Source organism: Scleropages formosus, chromosome 21, assembly GCF_900964775.1.
Source record: "Scleropages formosus chromosome 21, fSclFor1.1, whole genome shotgun sequence".
Lineage (NCBI taxonomy): Eukaryota > Metazoa > Chordata > Actinopteri > Osteoglossiformes > Osteoglossidae > Scleropages > Scleropages formosus.
The window spans coordinates 24,421,174-24,434,779 of NC_041826.1; the positions used below are offsets into that span (position 1 = coordinate 24,421,174).

The window sequence follows — 13,606 nt, forward strand, 5'->3', positions numbered from 1 at the left end:
CAGCTCGCCGCAAGCTGCTCGGGACAAGCGGTTTCAGACGATGTGTGTGAGCTTGTTGATTTGGCTCCTCATTCTCTAACTCTTCCTGGACTTCTGCAGTTGGAAACCAGAGCAAAAGCAACTCTGCTTTATTACCTTTCCTGTGGATAATTTGACATATTTTGACATTTGCGATTAGCGCATAATAATACAGCCACACACTGCTGTTCCCTTTAGCCATATTTTACTGTCAACTAATAAGTGGGTGTGGAAAAATGGATCATTCCCACTCTGCAACAAATAGACTAAAAATACAGTTAGAAATAAATAAAGGGGAAAATGTATTCATAATGAATGTTTGTTGTATGAGGAGCCAGTACATATAGGATTTTATATAGCATTAAAAAAAAATTATCTATTTTAATGCAGCTTATCAAAACCTGTAGGCTTCCACGGTTGGTGTCAATCCAGAAGTACAAAACCCCCAGTCAGTTAATGCAGCTTGTTTCTCAGTTTAATAAAACTTAATTCAATAAACTAATATCAAAGGAAGGTAGCAGTGTTCCATGATTTATTTGTGTATTTGCCACTCTTCTCCAAAGCAACTAACAATGTTAGGTTTGTATACTACTCTACTGACAGTCAAACGTGGCTCTTCTGATTACAAAGAGTATTAAATCATTTCTTAATAAAAGTACGATGTGATTGCCAGCTGGAGAGTGTTTACTGCTTATTCTGTTTTCTGAATGTAATGAAACACACACTAAGGAATCTGACACATAGTAACTTCATCAGAAAGAACTAAGAGAATTAATCTCTTCATTCAAGAATTAAAGCACTATTTCAATTCATTCATTTACAACCAAAGCAACTTACAGTGGAAGGTCTCTATACATGACTGTGCTGTGCTGCTTACACTGATTTACCCTTTTAAACAGCACGCTCATTTTCTCTCCATCAATTCAGTTTAAGCACCTTGATCAAGGACATCATAGCAGGAGAAAGGACTCAACCCGGGTCTCCTGACTGCAAAGCAACAGCGCTAACCACTACGCCACCTGGTGTACCAAGAAGAAATGCACTATTCCATGCCGCGACAACGAAAAGCGCATCACCATGAAATAAAACCGCATTACTGAAAGATAAAGCTATGAAGTAAAAAATGTGCAGCGGGATAATATTGCTATTATTTACATATTTAGTAGCTGCCGACACCAAATGGATGTCATAACATTATTTAAATTATAAACATGAGCAATTCATAACAAGACAAAATGATAAAATTACTGACACATTTGCTTCAATTATTTCTAAAGGGGAAAAAGCATTACAGTGAGCATGTCGTTCCAGCTGGAAATGTGTAAATTTATGTTTAAATAATTAATGCTGCTTTTTACTGAGAACTGGCTTTGCAGGACACTTTTCTAAGGGGAATCTGTCTGGCGATGACGGGCAAAACTCAGGTCATGTGCTCATGATGGTGAGCTCAAGTAAACTCTAACTGGGAGGCTCTGCAGTGTCTTCAATTAGCTCTTCATCTATTATTGCATTATTTCAATTTTCATTGCTCACATATTGATATGGGGCCACGCTCCATTGCGGGGCTCAGAAATTTCTAGAAGCATCTCCAAGGTCAGTGCTGCGACTCAATATTTAATATTTAATTCTGTCTAAAAAGCTGCTCCTTTATTTCCTCAAGGAGAACAACTTGGAGTGCAGCACACGTGTGGGAAACGACACACCTTTTCCTTTTTCGTTGGAGACCCAACAATATTTCACTGTCGCTTTATTCCGGCCCGGATCTCGGCACGTTTCTGCAAAGTGGACTGATTCCGCATTCCACATGCATTGTACAGCACCCTCAGGACCCCCTGAAAGCCTACACACACACACACACACACACACACACACAGAGCACATGTCGAATTATTGAAAAATATTTGAAAAACATAGAAAAAGTTTAATAGCAATGTTAGCACTGCAAGTAATAAAGTAACACCTTTTCCCAGAAAAGGAATCACTCGATGTACTTTCCATGTGAAAGACAGGAGGAGATGCAGACGGCGCGGCGCGGGAAAGGGTTAAAGTACTCGCGTGTCAAACGTTAAAATGCAGCGGGGAGTTTTCCGGCCAATGTGCCGAGGAGAAGTCGAGCGGCTGCCCGCAAAAGATAATGCTCTGCAGAAGAGCGATGGAAGAGAAATAAATGAAAATTAGCTGCATGACAATGTTAATTACACTTCATCTATTAGTCGTCTAGTAATTGAACCATCCATTCTGGTCCAAATGGAGTCCTGCTGGGCAGAGGAGGGGTGCGGCATCCCACAGCGCTAATGAGAGCGGGCCGTCGCTGGGCCTCTAAATCACGGCGCCGTCGCCGTACCCGTGGGCACAGGGGGACCGGCGGCCTCTCGGGAGTCCTGCTCCACCCCAGGTGGACGCGGGCTCCCTTCTGCAGCCCTGCAAGTCCGGCAGCGGCGTCGCTCGGTCCGCGGCTGCGGTGCCACGCGGCGGACCGACCTCGTGCTTCGGAGGTCAAGGAGCGGGCGCGGGCACGAAAGGGCGTGCTAGGTTTCCAAGTTGGACGTGATGAGAGCATCCGGAATTGTGTATCGCCTCCTTCCGCGACACTCATTGAGTGGCCTAATAAGCCCGTTGGTAAACTTGCTAATGGCTCCGTCAATTAGGGCTCCGCTCAGCTACTTTTTGCCCTTTGATTAACAGAGAGCGACTCTATAAAATAACACTTAACACAATGACTGCGCCATTGGATTCGTTGCCCCAGGCAAAACTCAATACGCTTTTAGCGAAAAGAGGGAGCAAAAGGTAAACAAGAGGCATGATGGAGCAAGTTGAGGCCTTAGCTTCAAGCGTGCACTGTGTTTACTGCGAACAACAAGTAATTCTGCGAGACACACTCATCTCACCACGTCCTCCGCTTGCAGACACAACCGCGACGGCAGCCTTCTTCGTAGCTCAGCTGCTTTGTACCTGCAAAGTGACCAGTAGCACGCTCGCAATCTACACACCCAAACACAGCAGCTGGAATAAAGGAGAGATGCTCTGTAACACTGCACTCTTTGCTGACATCATTTCAGACATCATTTCAAATTCCACATTTAAAATCGGGAAGAAAGAAGCGCAAATCTCCGAGAGCTCCTGTGCGATCCCAAGTATCGAGCATCTAGCGTCCGTCCCTTCGTGGCCGCTTTCTCGTATCATCTACGCAAATCAGAGCTGAATAACACACTATCGATGGCTCGGGTTCCAAGAATATCTGGGGTGAAGCCAGAATAAACGACACACTTTTGCATCGATTTTGTGCTACAGCAAAACTAAGTATAAATGCGGGAAAACAAAAACACCACAAATGCCTCCTCTCCGCAAACCCCTGTACCGCGGTAACCGACTGGCTGAAGGAGGTGGGTCTCGCACACCTTCGCTGAGAGCGTTTTGCTGCGGATGGACGGGGAAACAGCACAGCCTCTATTTGAATGAGAGAGACGTGTGAAGGAAAGGTATTTGGAAAGAGTCTGTACGTGCGAAGGGAGAAGCCAAACACTGGTAGCACAGATGGTCAGCGGTGCGATTCCTACGAGAAGCTGCGGCGGAGAAGCGAGCGAGGAGCCTCGCTGACTGCGGCGTACTGCGGCTGAAGAAGGTAACGCCGAGGGGAAAAGAGGCGAAACGCACGCAGCTGAGGGGAAGCGGCGCCACGCTGCATTCAGGACCGGACGCGGTAGCGCACGGCGGGGCCGTGCGGTGCGTCGATGCGCCCGGGACCTCGCTTCATACGTCTTTTCTGAAGGCGGCGCCGCCGACGGGCCGTTCACCACTAGCAGCGCTATGCAGAAGGGTGCACTTTTTTCAGCTTTGATTACAGGAGGCTCATTGAGATGCTGGCGTGGCAGCTATTAATATGAAACCTTTGGGAAAGTCATTCATCATGCGGGATTATTAAATACAACAAGGCTGTTCGCTCTGTAATACATGATAAATGAAGCGCGCTCCACTTTTTCCCACTTAAAGGAGGGGATGAAGACGTCCCGTACACGTGAAACCTAATGGCGCGTCCGAAGAGTCGCCCGAGAGTCGTTCTTTCAATTTCCGCCGCTCTAATTGCATTAGGCCGCGCGCACCTCTGCCCCCCGGACCTATTAGGGGAAGCGGCGCAATTCCGCCGGGCGCCGCAGACCCACCTCTGTCAAATCAACTTAAGCGACTTACCTAATTTCTTACCAAATTGCTTTCTTTCCCAGTCCCCCTTTCCCCTGCGGAGCGCGGACGCCCCCCACGCCGCCAGCCCACGCCCCCCACGCCTCAGCTCCAGGCCGCTGCTGTCGAGACTCCAGAGTCGTGGGTTTATTTATAACAATGATAACAATAAAAAAAGGACTGTGGGCTGAATTATTGGGAAGCGGCGACCCAGTTCTGCACAGACCTGCAGTGATGCAGCCGCTCCGCTCTGCTTAGCTGAGCCTTTAATGCGGATTCGTGGACAAGGGACAAGGACGAAGAGGAGAAGGAGGAGGAGGAGGAGGAGGACCCCAAACGTGCATCGACTCCACTGTGTCCTCACGGTGTGACTACACAATCTTTCATTTTTAATTCCATGTCAATTTCTTGGCTAATTTCTCGACTTAAAAAAGACTATTATTATTATTATTATTATTATTATTATTATTGTTGTTATTAGAAGAAGAAGAATAATGTTACCATTATTAATGACAACACAATGCAATGTGTAAAGGGGCAACAGTAGCACCACAGCAGGAAACATAATCTCTACATCTCATTGATTTAGTCTAGAAACAAGGGTTGCTTGTTTGTTTGTTTATGCACAGTTTCACAGTGTACTGTTGAAAGTTTCCAGATTCAGAGCAGAGTGATACTGCAGGAGCTCCAGGACACAGTGCAAAGAATCGTTCACTGTTATTATTTCTTCTGTTTTATGAGGTGATAAAAGAGTAAACAAAGAAGAAGTTGAAGTGAAGCTGTAACAGTGGTGTGGTGTGGTGTGTGTGTGTGTGTGTGTGTGTGTGTGTGTGTGTGTGTGTGTGCACGCACCAGGTAGGGGTGCTTCCTGTCAACAGAATCCTTCTGGTCCAGCTGTTCTGTGCCAACCCAGCGAGACACACACACACACAAAGCTGCAATGGCTCAAAATCACATTTATCTGACATTTTTCCCCAAAGTGACTTACAGTGTTAATCTACTTACAGCTATTTACCCATTTATACAGCTGGGCAGTTTTTTACTGGAGCAATTCAGGGTAAGTACTTTGCTCAAGGGTACTACAGCTGGAGGTGAGATTCAAACCTATAACCTTTGGGTCTAATAGCAGCCGCTCTCAGCGCTATAATACCAGCAGTCCCAGGAAATGCAGGGATCCTCCACTTCATCAGAGTTTTTTGCCCAACTAATATAAACAAGTGCTCCGATTAAGAATTAATGAGATGTTCTCGCTCTGGGAGACCACCATGTCTACTGGGATTGCGCCGCTCTACAACACTGGTGTGTGTGTGTGCGTGTGTGTGTGTGTGTGCGCGTGTGCGCGTGTGCGTGAAGCCACGCTGTGATGTTCTGAGGAAAATAAAACCAAAGTACAAAAACAGTCACAATATTTTCTTTTGGGGGAAAGGGGGGGAGGGGGACACGTTAAAACGCATATAATAAGCCCTCGGTGGAGTAATAGCCATACTTTGTGGCTGGAGACACAGCAGCATTGCTCTAAATTGCCAAAGTAATAAGACCAAAGTTACCAAAAAGGGGAAAATAGTGCTCTTTCCTCCTCTGCATTTACAGAAATGTGAGTCTCTGTAGCACAAGACAAATTGCACATAATAGTCCATTTTACCTAACAGTGCTGCTAAAATCAAAAACACTGAGGCCGATATTGAAACTACCCACGGTACTGTTCCATTTAACAGTAGAAAAAAGGGTAAAAAGGTAAAAAGGTAAAAAGGTAAAAAACAGAAAAAAGTTCTGGACTGTTATAGCACTTAAACATGCTAGAATTCATTGCACAATGTTTAGAATGAAACAAACTGGAACGGCACGGCGTCGTTTCTTCCTTGGCGGCAGACGAGAAAACAATAACGGCGGCGATGCCGAACGGCTACCCCTCCGCACGGGTGTTTAGGGACCCGCATTACGGAGGAAGACATGGCAACAATTCCTACTTTCGTGAGATCTGTGGGCCGGCTGCCATTAGGGGGTCAGCGCTAAAAAGAACAGTCATTACCTGTCTGCCTTTCATCTCCCGTGTTCTCCACACGTCATTTTCTCCCTCTAAAAAGCCTCATCTTCCAGGCCTGCCGGGATGCTCACGAGCTCACCTCAGCACCCACGCAACAGCTCCTTGCCATCATTATTATCCTCAGCACTATTATTATTATTATGATTATTATTATTGGGGCTGTTATGAAGCAACACACACTTTACACTCTTACAAGCTAATAAATCTTTCTCTGAACCACTTGAGGGCCAAAGCAATGGTACTGCTCCTGCGGATCCATCGTGATTTTACATCGTGACTGTGCTACCCGCAGCCCTGTACTGAAGACGTAGAGCGGAGAGCACAAGGCAATGTCAGGGAGAGAAATGGGTTCCAGGGGTCACTGGATGTGCGGGACACTTCTGGGGATGCGGTGTCACCGATGCGCAAGACTTTTGGCAACGCAATCCCATCTCAATCCCACCTTGAGACAAATCAAGGAAGGATCAAAGGGCAAATCCATAGAGCCGCAGGCGTGCAGGAAGCGGTCCAGCCTTCGGCTCTCCCCGTCGCGCTAATCCCCAGCTGTTCCAATATGGGCTATTTAACATGTCTGCATTAATGGAGGAGTAGCCAACTCGATTGTTTGTAAAGTCACTTTAACCATTAAGTTGCAAAGTCAGTACAAAAGTAGTACAGACATCCCCCTCAGTGTATTTGCTGCTGAGCTTCCATAGGAACCTTCTGTAGATAAAGTTATAATAAAAAAAAACAAACTCTGTAAATGGCATGCATTGTTAAAATGGAAGATTTATTAAAAAATGTGCCAGTTTCCATAAACTCCTAATGGGTCCCCATGGTTGTCCCAACACCTGTGACAATGAGCAATCATAAGTGAAACAGCGCGTTCCATTCATTTGTTCGTTCGTTCGCTCGTTCGTTCCTTCGTCGAGCCCATGCTTCGCACCACAGCGATTTACACCGTTAAGCTGCTTACAATTATTTAGCCATTAATAGAGCAGGACAATTTCCACATCCTTGAGCCAAACAATTCAGATGTTTGCATCCAGCGGGTACTCTGCCTCATGCCATACGCCTGCAGCGTAGACCCAGGACCACTGCAACCCTGCACTCGACAAGCTATTCGTAATGAATGAATGAACGAAGGAAAATTTTAAGATTTTAATTTTAAATTAAAATTCAGTACAATGTCATGCATAAAAGACCTTTTTATTCTGGTGTTTTAATCACTTTTATCTGGGAGCTGATTATTTTTTAAACATTTGTATTAACTCCGAACGACATTAAAAGAAACTTTAGATTTCCGAAAACAAAAATATCTAGCCTCCACAAGCTTCCATCAAATGATGATTGCTGACTCTTTCATCCCTTAGATGTGAAACTCAACGCAAGCTGTAAACATGGTGGAAGGGGGTTGAACGAAGGCGAAGCCACAGTCTCGCTCTGTTTGAGGGCGTTTTACTGCCAACTAATGGCCTGGTGTGGAAAAGCAAGTTGTTTTCACTCCATAGCACATAACTAAATAATACAAAAAGTGTTTGTATTTTTGAAAATTCACATCTTGATCCTTCCTAACAAGACGAGCCAATGTAAAGAAAAATAAGATTTCTTTGCAAAAATCGCGAGGGAAATTTAGGACAGAGCCTGTCAGTGGTGCCAAAAATGTGATTGACAACCAGTAAAAAACTGCAGAAAAATGCTATAAAAGACAATGACAATAAAGCCATTAGTGGAAGAAAAAAAAAGTCAGCAGAATATTTTAAGCTCCACTGTGTTTAATGTTAATAATAACTGAATGACAATGATCAACTGAAATGTAACCACTGCTATTATTCACTGGAATGTTATTCAGCTAGTCCCTCATACTATTGAGAAAAATCAAAATTAGTCATTTTATTTCACATTAAGCAAATAAGATGCATATTTGTTATTCTGCATTGTCATAAAATGCAGGGTGTTTCTACCACTGAAAAATTCAAATATGAATATTTTACTAACATTAAATAACTGGATCCAGAGAATACTGTTATTTACCAGCATAAAACAAAGTAATATGAAGGATGCCATACATGTGAACTTTGTAGATGGATGAAATATAATTTTTTGTTGTGTCTAATTCTGTAATCACCTCACAGGCGACTGTGGAACCAGAACAGCTCATGAGGTTCTGTTGCGTACATAAAACAACAATAGTACTGCATATACATAATAAACATGTTTATGGAAAAAACTAAGTACTCGTGAAAAATAAGATAAGAAACATTTAAAAAAAGAAAAGAAACAGAAGAAAGAGCAGCAACTGATGCTACTGAGCCCTGAAACATGAACTCATGGAAGAACGCACGAGCTGAGAAATGCGTAGAAATGGCTTTCCGGGTGGTGTCACAAATCGCTCCGCAGACGGTTCCCATGGTGTCACTAGTCAGCTCAGCTGCTGTGTGGTGCTTCACATTTGTTGGACTTTTAAAGCATTATTGTCATTATTATCCTTTTCTTTCGCAAATTTTTCACGGATCACCCATATAGAGCTGAGAGCACATGCGTCAAATTGGCATAACTGTACATTCAGCATCCGCTTAACCGACACCCACTTAGCAGAAATTCCCTCTAATGGACTGTGCAGCGGAGGAGAGAAAACGCCGCACGGCGCGGCCCCGCACTCGTCCGATTTATCCGCTAAGCAGCACAAAGTTACATTTACATTTATTCATGTACATGTGTTCATTTATCAGACGCTTTTCTCCACGGCGACGAACATCTCATAGAAAATACATACATGTTCACTACATGAGCAGAAAGAGACACTTGGATGCAGACGTGTGATTCTTAAGTGCAGTTAGTTTCTTTCCACCGAATGAACCAACGTTCATCACACGAGTAGCTGCATAAAACTGTATCAGAAAATTGATGATTCCTGATCACCTCCCTAGTTTTTTTTTTTGAGATACATATAAGCATTTACAAGCCACACACACACACACACACACACACACACACACACACACACACACACACACACACACACACACACACACAGAGACACACGTGCGCAACAGGTGAGCACAGACACACAAGAGCTGAATCAAAAACACAGTGCAGGTTGTCTCACACTGAAAGTTGACATTTTTAGTCTTCAGTGTAGAGTTCTGGGCTTTGGTTTAATTCAATTCTGGCAGCAACTCGTTTGTTTCATCTTGTTATGATATTTAGAGTTTGTGTTATTCAACGGGTTTAAGCTTTATGCTCAGCTAGCAGCTGTTTTTTGTTCGTCCGCTTTCAGTTCAAACAAAAGCGTTGTTTGGTTAATGACATAATGTGTTTATTTCACTTTGGCATCATGAGATGGAAAAAGATGCAAAAATTCCTGTCAATCCTGAGTTGACCCTCTGCCACCTGATCGTCATCACTGCAAAAGAAGATGTGCCTATAACCGGTACTATTGCCATTATACTTCATTTGAGCAGAGCAGGTACTGCAGTTTTCCCTTCGAAAAACTCACAGCCATGTAATGAAACAATTTGCCAATAGATACAATGGGGGGAGGGGGGTTTATAATGACATATTTAACAACTTTTGTGCCCAGTTGCATCCGGCAGTGAAGGGTCCTTGCTAGTTTCTCCAGTCCAGCCTTCCTCTGTGTCAGAACCGTGCGGTGATGCGGTGATGCGGTGATGTGCTCACCACGAGGTTCTTGCTGGGGCCACAGCGAACCACAGCATCAGTTATCTCACCTCTCAGGGCCACTTCATCTCCACCATTCATTTCTCATACAAGGTACAAGATGCCGTGTGGAGACTTTCGCTCTACACCTTACTAGCCAAGAACTCACTCCCTCGAGCACCAAGGTGCAGCAGTAAAGCGCCCTCGCGGTTCTGGTGGATCTGTACCATACTGTGAAATGCATTTTCCGGCTGCAGTGAGGAAGAGCTCATTCCATTGGAAAGCGCTCAAGAACACTACTCTGCGGACGTGCCCATAACCTAACCCCAATTCCTTGAGGTATTTTCGAGATCGCCATCGAATTCCACCTCCATCTAACGGAAATGAAGAACTTCCTCGTGGAATAATGCTGCTCTGGAGACCTACTACACAGGCTGTCCTCCCGTTCGGAGATATGCGGCTTACGACTACCTGGACTTACACTGCCCTTCCCAGTAACCTTACTGTATTACTCTTGAGTCGGTGCGTTTGGCCGAAACGTATAACCACGACGGCTTCATCTGCTGTACAGTAAGGTTGAGCGACCGCAGTGCTGCGAGACAACGTGCGACACGAACCCCGTCGAGAGCCAAGTAGCGACTTCGGTGGCTTTTCGCTCGCAGTCGCACTCCTGGCACCTGAACGCAACAGGCCGACTGGGCCGACGGACAGCTCAGCGCCTCTGCGTGTCCCGGGTTCTTCAGGGAACCAACCCTTGTGTCAGCGGAGCCGTTTTCGCCTTTCTCTCATTTGCAGCTTAATTCACTTCTTAAATGAAATGTCGCCCGAAGACACGAGAGCTTCTACACTTCTACAGTGTCCTTCAGCTGCTGCCGCTGGCCATCAGCCCTGACTTTGCAGGCGTCACCCGCACGCCTTCATGGGAACAGACACAGACTAGACGTCACGAGGGAAAAAGTGAAGGGTCTCCAGACAGAGTCGTGTCCAAGCAGAATCAATTGAGCGGCGTGAAGCGGACCGGACCCTCCACTGACCTGCATGATCACGTTACACTTTGCTGCGGTAAAAGGCTTTATGTTCAGCCCAAGCGGACACGCGGTCGACTGCACGTCCTGGTCTCCGTCCCGTTTTCACCTTCCCATTCTTTGCACTTCAACTACTTTTAAAAAAGAAAAAGAAAAAAGAAAGGAAAGGGAAGAAGTTTCTCCTTCAATGTGCCTTTCAGCAACAGACTTGTGAGGGGCGGCTCCGGAGGACACAGGACACGGGGACGCCGGAGGACACTGAGCGGTGCGTCCCACTCGAAAAAGGCAGCTGGACTTGAACACAAGTGGTTCTGTTTCGTGCCTCGTTTGGTGCCGCTGATGGCAACGCCGGTGACTAAGTCCCAGTGACAACAGTGACGTGTACTTACGCATACGCTGTGAAGGCGACGGCCACCGGTTAGGTCAACACACAAACAAGCGTCCATTCTTCACAGGAGTAGGTGCGGATACGGCACCAACGGTCATCGGTGAGCCCTCGGACACACACGCACCGATAGCGACGAGGTGTATGCAATGATCTTTCCCACTGTTTTTACTGCTGGGCGACTTCACACGATCACACCATTGAAAGGAATAAGACGAGTGATCGAGACACAGGAGTAAAATGAAAACACGCTTCCGCAATTCAATTTGCGTTCTCTTCCTGGCTTTCCCCAAGGATCCTGATTAAGTACAATCACACACACACACACACACACACACACACACACACACACACACATCATGCACATTCAGCCGTATATACATGTGGGATTAATGTCTTAACCCTTTAAGGCATAAAAGGGGGTGAGCTCACCTCTGCCAGCGGTACAATCCCCTGTAGCGCCCTCTGGCTGATGTACATGTGTGACAGGACCTCGGCCGTCGGCGCGGGGGACCCTGGGTACTCGACCTGCCAGCGCACCCACTGACTGGACTGGACGCTGATGAAGTTGTCGATCTCGAAGTCCACCTGCATCACCTCGTAGGCCGACTGCTTCAGCTTGCTGAGAAGAAACAGACGGGGGGGGGGGGATGTCAGAAGAGCCCCTAACGATACTTTGGAAATAAAACAGTGTATAAGTGTCACTTCGTATCCACAATGGGAGGAAGAGAAAACCAGCCTTTCCACAAGTCCAAGCTTCTCAGTCGCATCGGAGGGAATACAGCGGGTTGTGAACCGTTCTACTGAGGACTCAGGTTCGAGTCCCAGCGCTGCGGCAGTACCTGGAGCACATTCACTCCACACAGCTCCAGTGAAAGGCAGAGTGGCAAAAACACTGTCAGTCACTTTGGAGAAAATTCAGTTAAACTGAATTCAATGTATTTTTCTAGAGCTCTTCTCACACTCCGACACAAGGGCAAAGAAAAAAAAATAACTGTTGATTACAGACCAGCGTTACATATTACCAATGCATTTATTAAAGCTATATGCATGCCTACTAAAGGAGGGGCGGTGGCACAGCAGGTTTGACCAGGTCCTGCTCTCTGGGGGGTCTGGGGTTCGAGTCCTCCTTGGGGTGCCTTGTGATGGACTGGTGTCCCCTCCAGCCTTGTGCACTGTGTTGCCGGGTTAGGCTCTGGTTTGCCACAAGCGGCTTCAGACTGTGTGTGTGTGTGTGTGTGTGTGTGTGTGTGTGTGTGTGTGTGTGTGTGTGTGTGTGTGTGTGCGCCTACTGACCACAGTGGAAAGGAACCAAAAAAACTCCCAAGGGAGGGAAAAAAAAAAAAAAAAAATCCTCTGGGCAAAAATGTCAGCCAAGTAAAGTGAGTCACATTTACCAGGTACAAGTGGTGTATGACACAGTCCAGTGACCCAGTCACTGGACAGCACCTCAAACTGCTCTCCCTGGTGCACTTAGTTTACACAGTATGGTAAAACTGTGTTTTTCCTGGTACATCCGTCTACAAATAGACAGGTCTGGAGCCTGAAGATTTTTGCTTTTTCATGAAGTAGCATAACAAATCACCTCTGTTTTTCTACATGTTCCTTCTCTGTCGAGCAGCTTGGCTGCAAAAGCTCTAAAAATGGTATTTCATAGACTGTGAACAATACAGATATCACCATAGCAACGTCTTTGTTTTGTTTTTGATTTGTTTATTTCTCGACAGCTTCTGTTGTCATTTTTTTAATTTTTTTTCTAAACCTTTCAGAGAAACGCTCATAAAAATAAGAGAGAGTGACATTCACCTGCTCCTGCTAATAGAAAATGAAAGTGATGTAGTGGAACTCAGCTTTAAGAGGCTTTAGATGGTCACATAGGAAAGGCGTTCGATCGGGACGCACATTTAGTCTCCCGTTTCCCTGCAGTTTATAACCATGTGCCATTGGCCCCCCGACCTCCGCTCCTGCCACAAGGACGACCTCTGTCCCAGGCGACCTTCCGTTCGGCCCCGACACCATCTTTCACAGCCTCCGAAGCAGGTTTTATTGCCGCTCTTCAAATGCCTTGTGATGGATTGTCAGAGCTGCCAAAATAACCTTTTTCAAACTAATTCCGTCCCAAGTAAATAAATAGAGAGAGAGAGAGAGGAAGAGATACACGGCTTTATAAGATGCAGACTGGGGGGGCAAAGGGGCGGAAGAAAATGGAATACAAGGATAGATGGAATTTTAATCACTGGGGACAAAGATGATAACGTCAAATCCTCAGTGGCACTAATGGCAGCAGTATTTTCATCCCATAATAATTTGAATCACTGT

General features: G+C 45.7%; 1 protein-coding gene across 1 annotated transcript in view; it reads right to left on the minus strand.

The window, feature by feature from the left end:
* The window catches only part of LOC108920194 (transmembrane protein 132C), a 146,154-nt gene that overhangs the window by 26,080 nt on the left and 106,468 nt on the right, over nt 1-13,606 (minus strand). The window contains exon 4 of the mRNA XM_029247405.1: nt 11,720-11,909. Within this exon, the coding sequence (XP_029103238.1) occupies nt 11,720-11,909 (190 nt within the window). The remainder of the gene's footprint in view (nt 1-11,719; nt 11,910-13,606) is intronic.